The sequence below is a fragment of the Rhipicephalus microplus genome, chromosome 2, assembly GCF_043290135.1.
Source record: "Rhipicephalus microplus isolate Deutch F79 chromosome 2, USDA_Rmic, whole genome shotgun sequence".
Classification (NCBI taxonomy): Eukaryota; Metazoa; Arthropoda; class Arachnida; order Ixodida; family Ixodidae; genus Rhipicephalus; species Rhipicephalus microplus.
The window spans coordinates 177051589-177071661 of record NC_134701.1 but is presented as its reverse complement, the minus strand read 5'-3'; the positions used below and the strand labels follow the sequence as shown (position 1 = coordinate 177071661).

Sequence of the window (20073 nt, the reverse complement as noted above, 5' to 3'; positions counted from 1 at the left end):
GTCCAACGCTCACGTACAGATTCGGGTGAAGCGCTGTGGCCAGCACCATGAGCACGCTTCGAGCGGAGTGTCTACTACGAGAGACCACGCTGCTATCGAATAAGGAAATCTGTGTCACGCCAGAGTACGCGGAGGAGGCGACCGACGGGCCACAACGTAGAAGAGAAAGTGACAGCGGACGTTCGCGCTATAAGGAGCTCATTGAAGGTTCGCTGGAATGCGTTACGCGTTATTACATGGCATATAAAGAGCACGTGTGGTCCACAAAGGAAGGGAGTACAAGAACTTTTATTCGCGTGCGACTCACTTAATGGGTACTCAATAGTTGCAACAACATCAATAATAATAATAATAATAATAATAATAATAATATCCGAGGTTTTGCGTGCCAGAATGACGATTTGACTAAGATGAAGTACGACATAAAGGAGAGCTCCACAAATTTCAGTGTGCGCTTACATGTGGCACAACCACAACACACGGCCTTTAAGCATTTCGCCTCCATATAAAGGCATCTTTATATATATATATATATATATATATATATATATATATATATATATATATATATATATATATATATATATATATATATATATATATATATATATAGCACAATTTTCATGTCTGACCACGCCGCCCAAGACTGCATGGAAAGATTTCATTATGTCTCACTTCGCTGCTCAATATGCGGAGCCTATGAGAAATTTCGCATTATTCAGCGCAGCGTCCTAGTAAGATATGTTAGCGGCAAGCCAGCCATATGCACAGTTTTCCTGCTAAGTGGGTAGCTTATGTAAGCGATGGCGCTTACCTCTATTGTACTTTTGTCAGCACATCACATCCCACAACGCTCTGTAAGTTGCTAAACATGTAATTTAACGGTAACCAAAGCAACAAACATCCAGTTCTTCCGAATGCATGGAGAGATCAGGGCAATTTTTCAGCTTACAGTGTTCCCCATTCCAGCTGCTTAGGCAATTTCTTCGTAATCACCACTCTTATAACGACGCACTATTCCGAATAACGCCGGAAACAAGAGGCATATTCCAAGGATTGGCAATCCTCTCTTGAACCAATGACGGTCGTAGCACGCACGCCGTAGTGGCTTATATAGCTGGTTGTGCTGCGTTGCAAAGCGATTCCCGGCTGCGGCAGCCTCGTTCCACAAGTAGAAATTGTTTATTATTTCTGCATTTCAAGAGAAACGATAATTCCCCCCCCCCCCCAGCTTTCTTGGCTTCAATATACGTTGGCGTAGTAGTAGTATAGTAGCAATAATAATAATGTAATAATAATAAGCATACATTAGGCCCTCTGAGTATTCTCCTCCACAACGTTTATATGTGTCTCATCAAACATCCCGGTCCAGTACGAGAGATGAGTACATATATAGGTACAGCCTTAGCTTAATTGACACAAAATGCGACCCGTGTTCGCGCAGAAGAAACAACTGTCCTTCCGATCTCTCATGAGTTCGAATTACGAGGAAACGTCCGTATGAACAAGGATATAATGAGATTAATACTGCATGCCGTCGGATACATTACGCATAATTAACTCAAAAAAAAAAAAAACACTGAAAGAGGCAAGTGAAAAAATGCAGTTAAAGACTCACTGTATTTTACACGTTTCGCACCTAAAGAACACATTTTTATAAGTGAGAATGACTCGTGTCAATATATTAGCTCGCGGCCCGTCGGAGGAGGTCACCTGGCGAGCAATTCCTTCAACTTTGAACAACGACAACCAGTTTATAGGACAAGAAGTGTCAAAAACGGTAAAACATCTATCGCAGTTTTCGATGAGGTACTGAGCGCTGTTGTCCGTTTGTAGGAACCAGCTTAGAAAGGCCCACAGCAATTCGCGCAGAACGAAAGTTTGTTGCCAGTAGGGCGGTACATAAGCACCCTGTTACCGTCTCTGTCATTTCGGCTAGCATTCAAGATTAATTGAGTGTGCGGTTGGATCAGTCGCCACAATACAAAGCTCCATTGTCGTAGTGAAAGAGGTGATGGAGTAGTGTTCAACACCCCCCCCCCCCCACCCGACACACACATAATCAGAATTTCTAAATTTTGTATGTGCATACACACTCGACACATATAAACACGCACATAAACATACAAAATGAGTAGTTGAACCCCCTATGCACCCCCCACACATCCAAAAAAATATTAACACGCTCATGCAAAACTATGCAAAACAGCGCACTAAATGTGGAGCAACGCCCGTGTACACCAGGAGCAGTGCAGCAAGCTACGGCGCGTGCAAAAAGCTACTCGGAAGTGAGCACGAGCGTCCCGCTCGTTCCTGCCTGTAAGGGCCGCGCAGATATGCAAAGCAGGAAGCGCAAGAAAAAGTCGTTCCGACGAGGCAGCAATAAACCCACCTGGTCCGGCCGGGCTTCATGCTGGCGGCGTCTGTTTCTCGCTGAGCGCGGACGAGCCGTGACGAACGACGCCGCGATGATATCCCTCCCGGTCGATGACGACGGCGACCAACCTAGGGTAATCCGTGGGGAGCCTCTTTGGCCACAAGCACAACCACGGCGGTGACGGCAGTCGTACTCGAACAGAACTCGGTCGACGACGGCGGCACTGCTGAGCGGACCGCTGCGCAGCTCACATGTCCACGGGGCAACGAACCTCCACTCATCCGGAGATGATGATGCGCGGTCGCGACGCAGAAAAAAAAAAAAAACAGGTAGCGGAGAGCCACGTCCGCCGCCTAGTCCAGCGGCGGCGGTCGGCAGTGGAGGGTTCCCCCGCCAGGAAAGGCTTGGTCTCCGAAATTCGGGAACCACACAACAACGACAGAAGGTTCCGAGACTGGCAGGAACAAGAAGAAGGGGCGGTGTTGAGAAAGTGCCTCCCTTGAAGATGTCTACTGATGCTGCGGACGTCTCCCACCAGGAATCTCACCGGTCCCACACACGGATTCCCGGCCGAAAAGTGAGGACTTGTGACAGAAGTTACCACGCACCACACTGTAAATGTCGAAGGGACGGTCACTAACCAACACAACACGCAGGACCGTGTAGGTCGCGGATCACACGGGCAGGCGAGACCGACGAACCGGCCGCCAGCTAGCCCCGACTTCCCCCTCACCTGTCCGAAGCTCGGCGGAACGGAGGTGCGCGCTGCGCTGCCAGACGGGCAGCCAGAAAGCGAGTAGGCAGGTTGAGGGACGAGAGCGGCACCGAGGGCAGAAGACCGGAGCGTCACGTGACTTCCTCCGGCACACCGTCCGGAGAGAGGAGGTTGGAATGAACGTACACAGTCGAGAGCAGGAGGAGGAACAGGTATGGGCGTGGGGTAAGCGTTGGCCCGCTGCAAGAGAAAAGCGAAACGACCGAGCTGCCGCACTCTCTGCTCTACCTGCGAGCTTTCTTTTGTGTACGCTGCACAAACGGCATGCGCTGTGCACCTTGTGGAAACGCCGCGCCCGAGTTTGCTGCTGGCTGGGAAGGGTCCAACCGACGGTCGGGAGGCAGATCAGAGAGAGCGAAGAATGAACAAACAAAAGAGCCCGTGGTCGTATTTGCGCAGACACAAGTGCACTCGTATGACTTGCCGCGATGGTAGTACAGCAGCAGCTGGTGGCAGCCGAGAGGAAATGCTCGAAGCGGCGCATACGCTGTGGTCTCGCAGGGCCCAGGTATGCGCACACGACGTACCCCGCAACTGCTGAGCTAGCAGACGGTACCCGATGCGGCCTTCGATTGACCCATTGACTGCTTAGCTGCTTCCTTCGAATACACAACGAGAAGAACTGCGTGCCTTTCGGGGACTCTGCTAAGCGCAGAGGGAAGGAAGTTCGCTAGCAGAAAGTGAAAGACAAGTAAGACCGTCCGATGAGCCTGAATTTAGGACGTGCGTGGGCGTGATGATGTGATCGTACATAGTATACGTGCGCCGTCTTTTTCCCCTAGAATCGGCGCAAGCGTGCTTTCCGGCGACACACGAAATACCGTCGGTGATCGATGAAGATAAAACTTACAGATGCGATTTCCCAAAACTTCAGACCGTCATGTCACCCATGTTTCGAACGCATATATGATTTGTACCCCGTGAGATTTTGAGACATTTCCGGCGTCCTCGTCTCCCCTAAACATCTTCCTGTCTGATCAGGTGGTCGAAACAGAAAAGGGATATTGCACGCATTTACCACCGCTTATATTTCCTTAACCAGCACTCGAAGTAACGAAAGGAAAAGAAAGAATACACGGCTAAAAACAGTGAAAGGTAAACACGGCAAGATACGCAAAGGACCAGCGCTGATGTGTGCTAGCTGTCTTGTGTGTGCACTGTGCAGCTGTGCTATCGAAAGGAGTTAAAAGTGATGGGCCAATACACTGAATATATGTTGAGCAGTATCATCTGCAACGTTTCTAAGAGGCCCAGATCGAATACCACTGCACAAGACAGTCAAAAAGTTGGTTCCGTGCTAGTCTTATACTGTGCATCTTGTCCATGTTCTCCTAACGCTGTTCTTTGTAAGTCGTACAAATCATGTGAAGAAATAGTAGCCAACAGCATCGCTAATCTTTCAAAGGTGTCACTTTGATACGTACCACCTGGCCCTCATTCGCACATTTTTAAAAGCTGGCAGGTGACCCCTCCTGCAAAGATTTCCACCTTGGTGAAAGATAAATGTATGTTTTCCAAACCCTTTCAAAGCGTTCTATCTCTCTCAAGGAGCTAACACATATAGTTCCCCCTCAGACGTCATAAATTCCAACAGTCATGGCTTTTCCTTGTAAGTTGGGAATTTAAATTTCTAGGGGTTAATGGCAATAGCTTCTAGACAACCAGTGCGACCACAAGTGTTGGGCCGTGGGAATAGTAAAAGCGTCAGGATCGCAGAACGTAGTCGAAAACACTCGTCCGATTGTAATTAAGTTCGGAGCGTTCAAGTATACAACTTTTTTTAAAGCAACGACGCACATCATCAGCCCGGAATGACTTGGATTTCTTTTCCAGTACATCGTGCCCACTGACGTATTCAGTGCACAACTCTTCTTTATAACAAACAGATCAGGAAGTTCGACCACTCCAGTTAAACTACAAAAAGAAACAATTCGCAGGTCAGCATCAACAACGTATCACGAATTTGTGTGAGGAAGACGAAGACAGTGCTTAACAGCGCAAACGACAGGAGGGGATAGAAGAGACGAGAACAGAGCGTTGTTAAGCACTTTCTTCGTCTACCATGCATGCAGCACCAACCAGCCCAATCAAGCACCTTGTTGTGTAAGGAAGTCACGCAAATAATGCGAAGAAATACTAGCTAACAGCACCACTAATCTTTTAAACGTGTCACGTTGACCGTAATTGTTTAGTGCGGAATTCTATCAATTCTATCACCAGGCCTTTTTGTTTGTTTGTTTTTGTCAAAATGTTAATTTGTGAGAGAAAATAGCCGGGTTAGGATTTAGAACTTCTGCACTTCTTCACAGCTTCTGTCAAGGGAGACAAGTGGAAGTCCTTGGTTTAGTAACCGCCGGCGGCTAACCACCTCCCGCTTACAATTAATTCAGCTACATTCAATATATTCTATAATACATACAGCTAATCGTTCAAGTTATTCTCTCAGATTCTTTGTAGGTTTCACACACACTGCTTGAGAATACTCATACTCACACGAACTCAAGGTCGCTGGTGCTAAGGTACTCGGCTGCTGACCCGCAAATCGCGGGTTCGAATCCCGGCTGCGGCGGCTGCATTTCCGGTGGAGGCGGAAATGTTGTAGGCCCGTGTGCTCCGATTTGGGTGCACGTTAAAGAACCCCAGGTGGTCAAAATTTCCGGAGCCCTCCACTACGGCGTCTCTCATAATCATATGGTGGTTTTGGGACGTTAAACCGCACATATCAATCAAGGTCGCTGGTGCTCCTTCATATCGACCTATTCTACGTTTGCAAACACGGTAGGCGCCGAGTGACGTCACGGTGCGTTGGCTCCGCCCAGTCGTCCCAGCTGAAAGCGCGCCACCAGCCACTACGGACACGTGACGACAAGCAGAGCAGATACGCAAGCTGCCTTTGAGAACAGCACGTGCATGTTGACAAGCGGCGGCCGCAGCAGAGGAAGTTGCAGTCGCTGCTGTAGAGGGGCTCTGAAATGAACATTTGAGCTATGCTGACGTGTATAGCTCTAGCTTTGAGAACCGCATCAGACATATGAGGTATTTTAACCGCGGAAATGTAGCTCATTTGCGAATTATTATCGTCGTTGCTGCAGCCAACGTCACACGTGCACACTTTAATTGATACTAATGCAAGGACAGACCCAGTTCAGCAAGATGCTCTAGAGTACAATATGCAAATACGTGGCCACGAATAATTGCGGTAAATCCTCGCATATGATAAATGTGCCGGAGAAGTTATTCATACAAATGACCGGAACAACCTCGGCGACACCTTCATCCGCAACACGCTTGCGATAATGCTTCAACAACATGCTGTGCACCATGCGGTTACATAATTGCAAGGTCCGCGGCTCAATTCGTACGCCCAAGCAGACGCAGCGAAAAGCGTACGACTGGGCAAGTTTCTTGCGCGATGCTTTTCTGTGAATTCACACAGACGGGAAAATCTATGTGAAGCCCACCAGAGCCAGAACAGGGCACTTGTGTCAGGTGTGTCATCGCAGCCACATATAATCACAAAAACAAAGCATAGTCTAAGTCATCCTTTCGTTTGCTGCAACTTTAATCAACCGTGCCCACGTCGAAAGAAACATATTCTCGATCGTTGGCTCGATGACTCAGCGACACCCTTATTTCACGTCAGTGTGGCGATATCATTTTGACGTGTCGAGGACTCCTGCAGTTATATCAACAATGGTAACATGTGAAAAGTGCTTCGCATATGACAATGCTACCCAGAACGTTAACGTGTTCGATACGCCTCCACGGCCTATTTAAAAAAAAAGCGCGATTTCATAGCTTATTCCAACGCTTGAGAGAGCTAATCGCTTTTTATGGGTAAGCCACCACTCCAAAACATAACAGGTGAAGCGGCGTCAAAGGCAACTTCTCGCGTTTCACACCTGCGGCTGATCGCCGACGGTTTTCGTCAACAGAAAACTGAAAAAAGAAATAATAAAAAAGACCTCGTTCATCTTTCTTTCACCTTTTTGTGCAAATCGCCGTGAAAGTTCGTCGGTGCAACACTCTTTCTTCTTTGTACGGCCACCAACGGCGCACACACCAGCGAAAACACAGCCGCAACTGCGGTAGGCGCCGCGGCTCTTGCCTACCAAGCGAGACCAAATGCCCGATAACAGCGCCACCGCATTTTCGAGACGTGTTTCCAGTGGAATTTGTCTATAGTCAAGCCATAGTTCCGTTCATCTCCATGCTCCCTGACAATCCGCACCTATTAGCATTCAGAATCAATTAAAGAAGGGATCATACTCCCTCGCGGGACAGTCGCAGCGCAAGCGAGTCGATTTGCGAGTTCGTCGACCTGTTTCGAACAGATTATCCCCATACCTGACATTTCCTGAATCAGGTGGTTCCATACGTGCTACAGGACTCATGGGCGCGCCCGCTGCGGTCTATATGCTTCAGACGCCACGTCTCAGCGGACTGCATAGCATCATTCTAAGAAGCAGCCATCTCGTCACCGCAGAAGCCTGTGCCTTTCAGCTGTTCGCTGAGACTGAAATACTTTCCACTCACAGGGACCAGCTGACTAGGGAAGTTATCGAGGCCTTATCACAAAACAAAAATTACTGCATCAGCCAATCATCGGTTGCTCTAAGCGATTTCGAAACGTTCTTTCGAGAAGATCACCGGAAGCTGTGAAACTTGAGCGATCATCGTCATTAGGCTTCACGTGATTCTTTCTTTAAAAATGAGCGCACGAACGGGATTGAACTTGACGAAGCGGTCATCGTGCATGTTTGTCCAGTCTTGCCGCGTTCTTCCTGCAGTTTCCAATGAATTAAATATATAGTATGTCGGCATCTTCACATACAGAACGAAGGAAAAAAGACACAATAGAAACGTCTGCAATCAGATACAGCTTCAGAAGTCAGCGGCGTTTCCCGCTTCAAAGGCGGATGCATACAAGCCTTCACCAATGAGCGCGCACTCCAGCCTGACGTCACGAGTCGGATGGCCAGTGACTTCGACTTCGGGGAACGTTGCCGACTGCACGGCGCGGGATTATTTCGTTACTCGTGGAGATGATCAGCTGTCGTGCTTCGATCGTCTGGGCTCCCCTAAATATGCTACCGCAGCCGTAACTCTAGAAACGACGAAACACAAGCGTTTTTTTTTTTTTAATTTTGCGTCTTGCGATTTTTTTCGCACTGCGTGTAACAATGCCGATGTACCGATTCGCCCAACTGGCTACTGCACGTAGCATGTGCGAACAATAAAGCTCCTTTCAAACACTCGTCGCGCCTTGGTTTGCTGTCCTGTGACCGCTATTGTCGATGGGGAACGGTGTTCCAAGCGGGCCAGCAGGTGCGAGTACAGTGAAAGATGGTCTACAATCACCTCACTGCATTCAGAGAGCAGTATTTCTTGAAGAGCAAAATGTGACAGACGTGCTGTGGTCAATATCGATGGTATTCGATTTTGTTGAGACATGAATTGACCCACCGTCGTCGTTGCTCCATTTATTAGCGGTAACATGGTTGAAATAATCACTCGTGCACACGTGTACACGTTTGTACGCAAACATTCGATTACCTGGTTTCCACCGCAATCATTGGGTGAAGGAAACAATAAATCAATACGAAAAGTTCGACCACGACGCAGGATGGACAGGTAAGAAATCAATTTATTTGTTCGTGTAACCACATACATACGAGTGATACGACTCCAATACATGTACTTCTGCTTGAACGTCAATGAGGAGCAGGGAAGCACTCCTTTCTCCGCCTTTCTGCAGCTGAAAGAAATGAATGAATGTTTCAACACAATTGACTGTCGGCAATCCGGGCTGATGTAAAGGCAATCAGTCAAAGTTAAATCCACCACACTACAGCATCAGTAGTGCCACACTACAGCATCAATATTTGAAAATACATAAGATTCATCTTGACACGGTAGCGAAAGCTATGTGGGCGTCCCCTCCCAACCTCGTTAGTGTAGCTCTGCAACTGTACATTTTATCGTCAAATTACGAGCATGTATTTATTGGTGAAGTAAACAGCACGCGTGCGGCCGAACACAAACACACTACGTCACTGACGCCATATTTACTGTGGTAATCAGGTGGGATGAAAAGGTGATGCTGTCTGGGAAATAGAAAGAAAATGAATGCACTCTTGCACAGTGAATCATAACTATATTATACGTTCGACTTCCCGCAGCCGTGTGAGTGTTATAATGAATAAAACAGCATTTATATCAGCAAGACAAGTGAGAAATTTATTATCAATCTTAGGTGCTTTTTTTTTTGACGCGGTAGCAGGCATGCGTTTTGGCTCTGCAGCTTCCACAGTGCTATAAAGAAACGTAGCCGCCGAGTATGCAGCTTTTTTTCCCCTTAAAGGCACGCTACGAAGGAATGTTCTTAATATGCTAATATGCTGACCACTTCGCATGCCGGAATGCAGCCATGGGGTGTGCGCGGCAGAATAGCTTTACTCCACTTCAGCTGACACACGAGTGAGATGACCACCAATAGTAATGCTGCACAACGCGAAACAAACGTCTCGTACCAGTCCCACAAAGCATACAAGAACACTGCAAACAAACTTACCAACTGATTAATAATTTATTGTAATAATGAGAACACTTATAAATAAAAGTTGCATTTCTTTTCTTCCACACAGAACACTGCCTAGAATCACGTTGCTCTCGAACCGGGCATGTGCTGCCATCTCTGGCTCAGGGGCGGCGACAGACTTTCTTGCCACGGGGAGTGGGGGCACCCAAGAGAGCTCCCTTAGGGTGGAGAGGGGCTAGAGTTATGAGTCGTATTTTGGCTATGCTTGCTCATGAGGGGGGAGGGGGGTGGAGCAAAAGGAAATTTGGGCCTAAGAGCGGCAATGCGATGACGAGGCGTACCGACGACTACGCCGGAGGACCGACGCGACGCCCGGCTCGCCATACACAGCGCCATTAGATCTTCACACTCGCCAGGTCGCACACACAGACACGTGCTCCGACATCCTCGCTACCCGTACGAGACAGTCCTGTGTCGTCTAAACACGCAGCGTCCACAACGTCGACACCAACAGCTACGCCGAGCTGAAGTGAGCTAGAGTCGAGCGAAAACAAACTCGAGAGACGCACGGTAACCACAGCAGCCAATAAGCCTAGCGGTGCGGGGCGGAAAAAAAAAAAGAAAAACGAAAGCACGACAAGGCAGGCAAGCGACCGCTGCGATGGAAACACGATATGAACTTTTTCTCGCCGTCGAGAAAAAAAAAAGGGAGTGCTCGTGAATCATATGCTCTCCTACGACCACCCCCTCTGCCCCGTCCCTGTAGCGCAGTGGATAGCGCGTTGGACTTCTAATCCAAAGGTCCCGGGTTCGAATCCCGGCAGGGATGCAATGTGTCCTTAATGTGGACATTTCTTTTTATTAGCCAAGCCTTTTTGGTTGGAGTCTCGCGTACGTTGAAAGGCACCGCGGCCGGCCTAGGGCGCAATAAATCGGCACAAGTTTATTGCCTGTAGTGTGCTCCCGCCTCATTACAAAAAACTCTCTTTTTTTTTTTTTCGTTGTTGTTATCTTCCAACCAATTAGATTTAATCGTACAATGGTTTCTCCAGACGACAAACTTGTAATGGAAATATTGTAAACAACTGTAGACACCGCATCTTGAGCGCGAATGGGTGGCGCCGATAAGCGGCTTCGCGCCAAGGCGCGAAATGAGCCTGATACAAAAAAAGCTCTTTCAAGCCCCTGTTCTGCTCAACGAATATTCCGGCAACAGAATCACACCTGCTGAACTTGTCGTGAGATCGTGTTTAGGCGTTAGTACGGCTAGGTCAGCTAGGTACAACCGATAACAGGCTACAGCATGCATCGAGGGAATGTGTACCGATATGACACACAATACCCACCTGCGAGGCGGATTCGGCGCTCTCCGGAGTAACTTGAACATAGTAACGTTGGTGTAAACAAGCGGTGTTTCAAACCTGCCCTCGAGCTAACGACACCACCAACGCTCGCCATTTTCACGCGAATTGACGCGTTCCACAATACAGTTAGTATTGCAGCTTCTCAAACGGAAAAGACGATGAAGAATGGGTAAAAGACGGCGAAAAGTAGCCGACCGAAACGAAGCCCTAGGTGGTCATCGATATCACCAACTCTAAACGAGTGCAGAACTTTGAAACAGCTCTTCTCACACTGTCTACCCTTCCTTTTCTACAAAAAAAAAGTATTTTAGCTGATATCTTGGTATGAGAGAAAGAAGAAGCAGTTGACACCGAAAGTAATTCACAATAAATGCAAACCAGACCGACTGAAAGCAGAGAATTAACTCTATGACTGAAAACGACACGAACGCCGTGAAACGTAAAACAAGCGGAATCGTTTTTGCCCCGTAAAATAATTGGCGCTCAACGAAAGCGGCGTCGAAATAGACCCGCAGGAATTCCGCCGCGCGGGGCGCTACGGCGATGGAGACTCGGAGATCTATGCAAAATATGCTCGTATCTCAAACCGCCGTTACAGTTTCGTTTTCGTGTTTCGATTTTGTTTTGAACAGGAATTGTTGTTTTCATCTTGTTGTTCTGATTACTCACATAGTTGTTCGTGCCACTGAAGACTTTTAAAGGCGGCATCAGTGGGATCCTGATATGGTGGCTACTTTTATTGTGTGCGTCAATTAGCTTTTGTTATGATTCAAATGCATTCGCACGCGAAGTTAACGCGTTTTCCGCATAACCGTTGTTCTAAGAAAGCATATTAAGTTTCTGTTGTCTGCATTCTATCTTTTTTCTACTCTTTGTTTGTTTCCGACGCCAATCCCTGCTCTCAGTGAAAAGGAATCTGTCAACACCAGAGAGAGTGGTCGCAATTCGCGGACACTGAGGAGGTCGGATATCTCGACAGCACACACTTCGATCATCTTGACAAAAGAACCGACTGACAAACACATAGGAAAATCAACAAGCAAGAGGAGAGTGGTGAAATGATTTGTACAAAGCTTAGGAGGAGGGAGGAGGAAGAAGGGAAGAAATGAAAGGCAGGGAGGTCAACCAGACACACGTCCGGTTTGCTACCCTGCACTGGGGGAAGGGGTGAGGGGATTAAAGGAGAAGAGAGAGAGAGAAGTGAAAGGCAACGTGTGTGGAGATGTGACCTTGTCCATCGCACGCTTATAAGCGGTCGCGTAGTCCGGTCGTCTTTAGAAAAGTTGGCAATGCCCGCGTCGCGTTCCTGGCCTGCGACGCGTAGAGCCATGAACCAAGGATCTTCTCTTCGGAAAAAGGTCTACCGTATAGTGTCTCTAACGTTTCGCGTAGCAAGTTGCATTCGCTCGCAAAACGTTCACATGAACACAGTTTCAAACCGATGAGCCCCAAGATTTTCCACGTAGTAACCGCATTATATGGACGATGGAAGTTAGCCTTCTCTTCAGGCTCTATTGTCTCATCCATGTCGCACGATTCACATCAAGAGTTATCCGCCATTCCAATGCGAAAGGAGTACGCCAGCTACTCCTAACCACAGGCGGCGCAATAAAGTTGCATCCTGGCGGGAGAGGTCCGATAGAACATGAAGCTTTGTCGATGGGTCCAATTTGGGTAGGCGGCGGTTCCCAACACTGGGGTCACTCAGCCAAGTTTCCGACATAGTGTAAGCGAACGAGTGAAGGCCCCTCGCAGTGTCGGTTCTCGACAATGAAATTGGGGTTGTCTGGGCGTCCGCGTGGGCGGGTCGGGCAGCATTATCAGCAAGGTCGTTACCGACAATACCACAATGTCCCGGTAACCACTGGAACACAACGTTGTGTCCTTTCAATAAAACTTCGTGAAGCACTTCTCTTATTTCGTTCACTAGTTGTTGATGCGCCCTTTGTCGTAAAGCTGATTGCAAACTCTGAAGGGATGCCTTGGAGTCGCAGAACACAGCCCATTTTTGAGGTCGGGCTTCCGCGATATAAAGTATAGCAGCACGTAAGGCGGCAAGCTCCGCTGCTGTGGATGTTGTCCTATGTGACAGTTTGAACTTTATAGTGACCTGGTACGTCGGAATGAGAACAGCACCTGTGGAGCTGTCAGCCGAGACCAATCCATCAGTGTGAATGTGGGTCCTCTGGCCGCATTTTTCGTTGAGTAGCGACAATGTCACCTGTCGTAGGACCACTGTTGAATGACGGCTCCTGTTCGTTATTCCCGGAATAGTGAGGTTGTTGTAGGCACCACGGAGGTGACGCTGGTCTTGTTGCTGGAGTGAAGTCAAAAGGAAGTCATTCTCTGTGGACAGAAATAATCTTTGAAAACATCGCTTGTGGTCTTTGTAGTGGAAACACTGCAACATGGTGACCAGGAACTCGGCAGAGGTGTCTTATGTGGGCTCTCAAATTGTCAGTGGTGATGTATGTTTGAATTGGATGCTCTCTTGCGATCATAATTGCCCCGTAGGTTGAGGTGTATCGTGGCAATCCTAAGCACACGCGCAGTGCTTGTCCTTGCAGACTTTCGAGGGTGCGGATGTTCGTCTTACACGTACTTGCCAGTAACGGCAAGCTGTAGCGCAAAAATCCCAGCAACAGAGCCCTGTATAGCTTTATCATTGACCTTATCGATGTGCCCCAAGATTTTCCGCTGGGGAACCGCATTATATGGACGATGGAAGTTAGCCTTCTCTTCAGGTAATTGCAATGGGCACTCCACGAAAGGTCCCTGTCAATAATCACACCCAGGAAGCGATGGTTCTTCTGGTATGGAATATATTGTCCATTGATGGTAACGGGGTATTGTGCCATGGCTCTGCGAGTAAACGCAACTAATGCACATTTCTCCGTTGAGACGGTAAGACCTTGCTTGCGGAGATATGAGGATGTCAGGGTGGCAGCCTGCTGGACTCTTGCCCGTACTTGTAGACGAGTTACAGCCGAAGTCCATAGACAAATATCGGCAGCATATATGGATATGAAGATAGTACTGGGCAAAATTTCACGAAGACGTACCATCACGAGGTTAAATAAAGTGGGACTTAATACGGCACCCTGAGGGACACGACGTGAGGTATAGTAATCGGTGGTAGGTCCATCTGCGCTTTTACAAAAAAAAGGACCTTCTTGTCAAATAATCCTGGATCCATTGGAACATCCGATTACCGATTCCGACAGCTTCCAACGAGTCTAGGATGACTTTATGTGTTACGTTATCATAAGCCCCTTTGACGTCGAGGAAGAGTGCCAGTGGTATGCGCTTGAGGCTCTTCTGTTGCTGGATAAATGTCGTGAGATCAATCACGTTGTCAAGAGATGACCAAAACCCGTCATGCAGTCGGGGTATGCGCGCTGTCGAAGTTGTCGGCGGTGGCCGCATCCAGGAAGCGTACGGGACTCTACAAAGCTTAGAACACACAAAATTACAGCGAGCTGCCGTGACTTCGGAAGCGCTTAATTACTACACCCGCACTCACGATCATGGCCTGGTCAGCCATTAATATTCAAGGACAAGAAATGTTATTTCTTTCGAATTCGTGAGCATTCACACCCATTATATCGATGCAGGACCTAGTGGAGAACAATGCCACATCCACCAAAGTGAATGTGTACGACGACGTTGCACGTTTTGAGAGCGTAAGAGAATACCGAAACAAGGTCGGCGTTTACAGGCGCACAGACACAGAAGAACGGCGGCAACGTGAGCGCGTGTTCACGTGCCATACAGTCTCGCCACAATTAATCCTCGGTATCAACACAACTGTGAATTTTACGCTATATAAGTGCATTTAGTTCAGTGTATCTGCAAATGTCGCGAAAGCTACTTAAAATAACGGCTTCAAATTTACAGCTATAGGCTCGACAGCTTCGCGGAAGGTGTGTACTTTATACGAAATACCACGTTTTTTGTTTTTTTTTAAATTTCGTAGCACACATGCACGCACGGACGCACACATCCAACCGACCATCATAAATGCATATTTTAGTTTTACATGCACACACACGCGGACTTAGCAGTAAATAAATGCTTCTCATTAGAGGGTAAAAGAGAGAGAGAGGGACGGAAAACAATACAACGGCACAACTTGCACCTCGCGTCCCGTGCTTGGCTGCTGACCCGAAAGGCGGCGGGTTCGGTCAGAGATCGTGGCGCTCGCAATTCGGCTAAGGCCGCATGCTAAAGACCCGTGTACTGTGCGACAACACTGCATGTTAATCACTAATATCAGCTGCACGGCTGCAGCTGATATTTCCGGAGCACACAACTACGACGTCTCTCATAAGAACATCTCAATCGGTTCCGACACGCGAAACACCATATTTTGTTATTACGTCTCATCACGTCGGACGGCAGCCTCGGCAGCAGTGAATGAAGTGACAGAAGAGAAAGTGGGAGAGCCCAAACACGCACGTGTGCACACCCGGCAGGTAACACGGTGCACATAAAACATACAACGCAAGCGCTACACACACGCGCACGAACACATCACTGCCTGCCAGCAGTGCAGGAAACGAAACTCATCGGACACGGCCCAATTCCTGCGGCCGACGTCAATGCGTGTCCAGGGGCGGAATTCGATCTCGCTCGACTCGCGGAAAGTGCGCGTGATCGGGCGAAACAGGCGGAAGCGTGTGGCGGGCTGCAGGTAGTAAACAAATATCGCCGCGTAACGACAGCTGAAGACGACTGGTGCACGCGCCGATTTCTCGCCGTGCGCGCGATCCGAGAAGTTTGCCCGGCGCTTTTGTATAGCATACCGACCGATCGTCGACGGAACGCGCGTTGGCGTCGAGAACAGAAATGACACGCCGTAGCGCGGGCAACAAGGACCACCTGCATATTTCACGTGAGAAAGAGGGGAGGAAACGCCATTATCATCAAGGACGATGCACGTCATCAGCGCGCGCAGAGGTCACTGAATAAATTATGATAATCAATAATAATTTCTATGGTTTTACCCGCCAACACAAAAAAGTCGCAGCATATCCACGGAGTGAACCAGGATGAGTGAGGCGAAGCATCCGTCAGTCCGTCTGCGATTCCGTCCGTCCGTCCGTCCGAACACTCTGTCCGTCCGCCCGCGCGTCCATTCACCCGTCCGTCTGCTCGTCTGTGTGTCCATCCGTCCATCAAGTGAACACTCCAAGTACCACCATATCGTATATTTTCATCATATTGTGACGTTCATCATATTGGCGCTATGACCCTCCAGATAGTCGATGAGCGGTCGAATCTCTTCATCCTCTCGCTGGCGTCTGCTCAAGTCAGATGAGCTAAGGGCGCCCGGGAAACCGTCATCGTCCTCTTCCTGTTGACGCAAGCTCCAATATATTCATCATATAAAAGTACCGCCATCTATAGCGGAAATTTCGAGCACTAAACGAGAGTTGGGTACCTACTACTACTACGACTGCTATAGTACTACCACTACATACATCGCGGACGCACGACCCACGGCTTAAGGAGCTTCGCTCCTAACATACGATTACCAAAAACGCCGCAGTGGGCGTCTTCAGAAAGGCATTCTCATTGCCCAGACCTTCAAGAAACGACGAGCTCCACGCGAGTAGGAATAGAATCAAAGCTGGCACATTAACCCCACTCCCTAGCTCTCTAAACAACAGCACGGTCATATTACACACTTTATGTAAATCACTTTATGTAAGAACATCCACAGCGCATGAGAACTATCGGGACAATAGAGCCGGCAAATTCTTCTTTTCCGATAGGGCATTCAGAAGAATTTGAGTGTGCGCTATAGATTAAGTTTACTGATTGATATAGTGACCGCGAATAAAAGACGAAGACGGAGGAGGAAACAAACAAATAAAACACGACCATCATTTTGTTTCCTTCTCTGCATTTGCCTTTTATTCGCTATCACTATATCAAGCAGGGAGCAGTGATATGGTGTCTGTTTCCACTATCAGTCAAGCAGTATTGTATCTGGGGCGAGTAAAGTACTCAAAATAAAGTTGTCCTTGTCGTGATAACAATTCCAAGTTTTCCGACTATAGGTTAATTATAGTGTGCAATGCAAAATTCGTCCTTTCAAGCAGGATATAACATGCTGACACTCAAACGAAGCCCTACTAATGAAGGGTGCGGTCATTACCGAAGTGTGAGAGTAGGTTGTGGGTGCGCTGGAGGCGAGCGCCTCATAGGCAAATACGCGGGGTGGATCAGTGGAGATCCGTCCGATGAGGTAGCGTGCCAGCAACATGGTTGTTTAAGAGTGCTCGTAAGACGTGACTAAATAATGTCTAAGGGCACAATTAGAAGAGGAAGGCAGGAGGCACACAGACACCGCTCAGGAGGAACACATAGCGATCAGTCCACTGTCTTGTTCACCATGCAAGATTATTAGTCACGTGTCACTGGTAGTTTACAGTACTAGGCAGCAGGACGTCATATCCATTCAGCAAGCCGGACAGCTATAGTCTTTAAAGCGTCTCGGGCATCGCTAAAGACGATACGATAGTGGTGTCTCAGTTCGAATAAGATTACAACCAGCACCTCTACATGGCGTCGAGAAGCCACGCCCACACAGGTTGACTACACTAACATGTTCGACACATGCAAAGCAGACCGGCAACGATACTCAAGTATAAACTATACCACAGTGGGAGCGTAACAGAGACAGGGTGGAGTGACAAGACAAATATGCGAGGCGTAGAAAGTGGTCGCTTGTCAAGTGGCGCCTCGCATCTTCCGCATCCAGTTCGTTCTGGGAAAATGGGCGGTCCCCGCGTTAGCGCGGAGCCGTACTGGTTCGACAGGCACCTGTCTCGGGGTAAATAAAACGCACACGCACGTATACCTTGACGTAGGGGAAATGCACGTAGTAAATCTACGATACGCCAGGGTCTGTACGAAAAAAATGCGCCCTCCGAAACCCCGTTTCGCTATTTCCGCGCCGTAACAGGAACGAGATGCCGGGTTAGACGTGGCGTACTTGAAAGCGTGTGCTGCGTATACACCCCCACGCGCAGCTGGAAAAAGGGTGGCTGCACGCAGAGTGCGCAACGTTACATGTACGACCGAAAAAAAGCCAGGTGTTAATATATACCTATATATCGGAACCACTCGATAAAAGAGGTCACTCTAAATAATTGCAACGCGTCAAAGCATCGACCAGCCTTTTCGCTTGGGATTGTCACACACACACACACACACACACACACACACACACACACACACACACACACACACACACACACACACACACACACATATATATATATATATATATATATATATATATATATATATATATATATATATATATATATATATATATATATATATATATATATATATATATATATATATATATATATATATATATTTAAACGTACTTGGGAAGAGAAGAAACACTACTTAGCGGTTGTCTTTATTTTATTACCAACGATTTCGACCGCTGGACCGGTCTTCGTCAGTGTTTGCGAACTAGTCCTTGTTCGCAACCACGTTTCGACAACTTCCGTGAGTGGTTTCGTTCATGATTAAAATTAAACTATGTGATTGCAATCATGCGCAAATGCGTCAACATTCGAATTAAAAAGTCAGTTTCTTTATACAAACAGTTTCAGGTGCCTGCTGAGGTGCCCACATTTAACAGGAATCAAGATAAATGCAAAAAAAAAAGACCACCTAATGCGATTTGCATGCATGTAAAGAAAGCAGACAAAACAATTCAATCACTGGAACGAAAAAATAATGGCGGACTTTGTTGTGATAACAGCAGTAAGTCAACGTTATTTGACATCAGAGATCGTCCAGCGAACGCTGTCTAATGTTACGCGACACTCGGAGAACGCGGGAGGGTCGCGATAAAAAGCGAAGAAATGCGGTATGATTAAACTTGAGATGTACTCATCGACGATAAGGCGAAAGAAAGTGTTCAGCGTTTAAAACTAATTGCAAGTCACACGTAAAACTGTGCGCGTGAGAAAGGGAGAGAGAGAGAATAAACTTAAATTGAAAACACTGAAGATGCGTTGCCCCTTGTTGTGACTGGCACCAGAGCTGACGAGGGAGCGGCGCTCTTTGGATCCTCAAACAAGTAGCCGACCATCCGGCTGCCTATGACCACCATGTATTGTCCCTCCTAGCCGGAGGGTGAGACGTCGTGTCGCAACGACGCCGTAAGCCGTTCGAGAGAGAACAACAAATACAGCATCTTCCTCGGAAGAGACCACGGCAGCCACCGAAAATCACCCCGCTAATTAGGCGAGCTGTTCGGCGGACCCTTTGATGTATGCTGTCATGAGCTTGGGACCCCTCGACCAGCGGCACACACACGACGGGGAAGAGCCCCGCTGGCGCCACCTTGGAGTGCAGAGTCACGCCTGAATATTGGGCGTTCACGTGGGCCGTGCAAGCTCTTCACCCTGGCCGGCTGTATGTGATCTGTGATTGGACAGAAACCTCTACGCGTGTTCCCTGATCTAGGGATCTGGGGAGAACGTAACCTTTATAATGAGCCACCCGGCTCATTCGAAGGAGCGCCATGTAGAGGAACGACAGATTCGAAAGCTCGCCATATAAGAAAGAGCTCGTCATGTACAAGAGCTCACCTTGTATATAATGTAAATAAACCCTCTTCAAATCTCTCTTCCTCCTGCCTCGACAACTTCATCCAGGACCTTCGGTGCCTGCAAACCCCGGTCGTAACACCGTGGAGGCAGGGCGCTGTCAACGGTCGGGCCCCCCTGCAACTTTGGCGAAGTTTTATACAAGCTGGCATTGAAAAGGTGGACAGTGTCGCCCTTGAATTGTTCCAGTGTACTGTTTAAGTAATGATGTATTTCGCTATGCAATGTGAATTCCCACGTGATGTCACATAGAAATAAATTCTCGCTGCGAAGCAGGAACACTGCATGCGGACAGTGGCCCACGCAGGTCTTAACGCACGGCTGACGTATACAAGACAATTTCTGCAGGGGAGCAACGACCCCGGTTGTGT

The 20073-nt window shown here is 48.0% G+C and overlaps 1 protein-coding gene and 1 non-coding gene across 8 annotated transcripts in view; one reads left to right on the top strand and one right to left on the bottom strand.

Annotated features, from left to right (window-relative positions):
* Nucleotides 1–20073, bottom strand: part of LOC119170568 (uncharacterized) — a 217786-nt gene that overhangs the window by 184079 nt on the left and 13634 nt on the right. Inside the window, exons 1-2 of one of the 7 annotated variants that reach the window (XM_075887109.1) lie at nucleotides 3111–3262; nucleotides 2393–2989 (exon numbers count right to left, since the gene is read on the bottom strand). The exons of 1 other annotated variant lie outside the window; for it this stretch is intronic. In XM_075887109.1, coding sequence (XP_075743224.1) covers nucleotides 2393–2412 — 20 coding nt within the window. In that variant the 5' untranslated portion in view covers nucleotides 2413–2989; nucleotides 3111–3262. Of the gene's footprint in view, nucleotides 1–2392; nucleotides 3263–7499; nucleotides 7653–20073 lie in introns of those variants that run through there. 5 more of the 7 variants (XM_075887108.1, XM_075887107.1, XM_075887112.1 and 2 more) reach the window with 5 other exon arrangements.
* TRNAR-UCU (transfer RNA arginine (anticodon UCU)) lies at nucleotides 10450–10522 on the top strand. The gene has a single exon. It is a non-coding gene; the product is annotated as a tRNA-Arg (tRNA).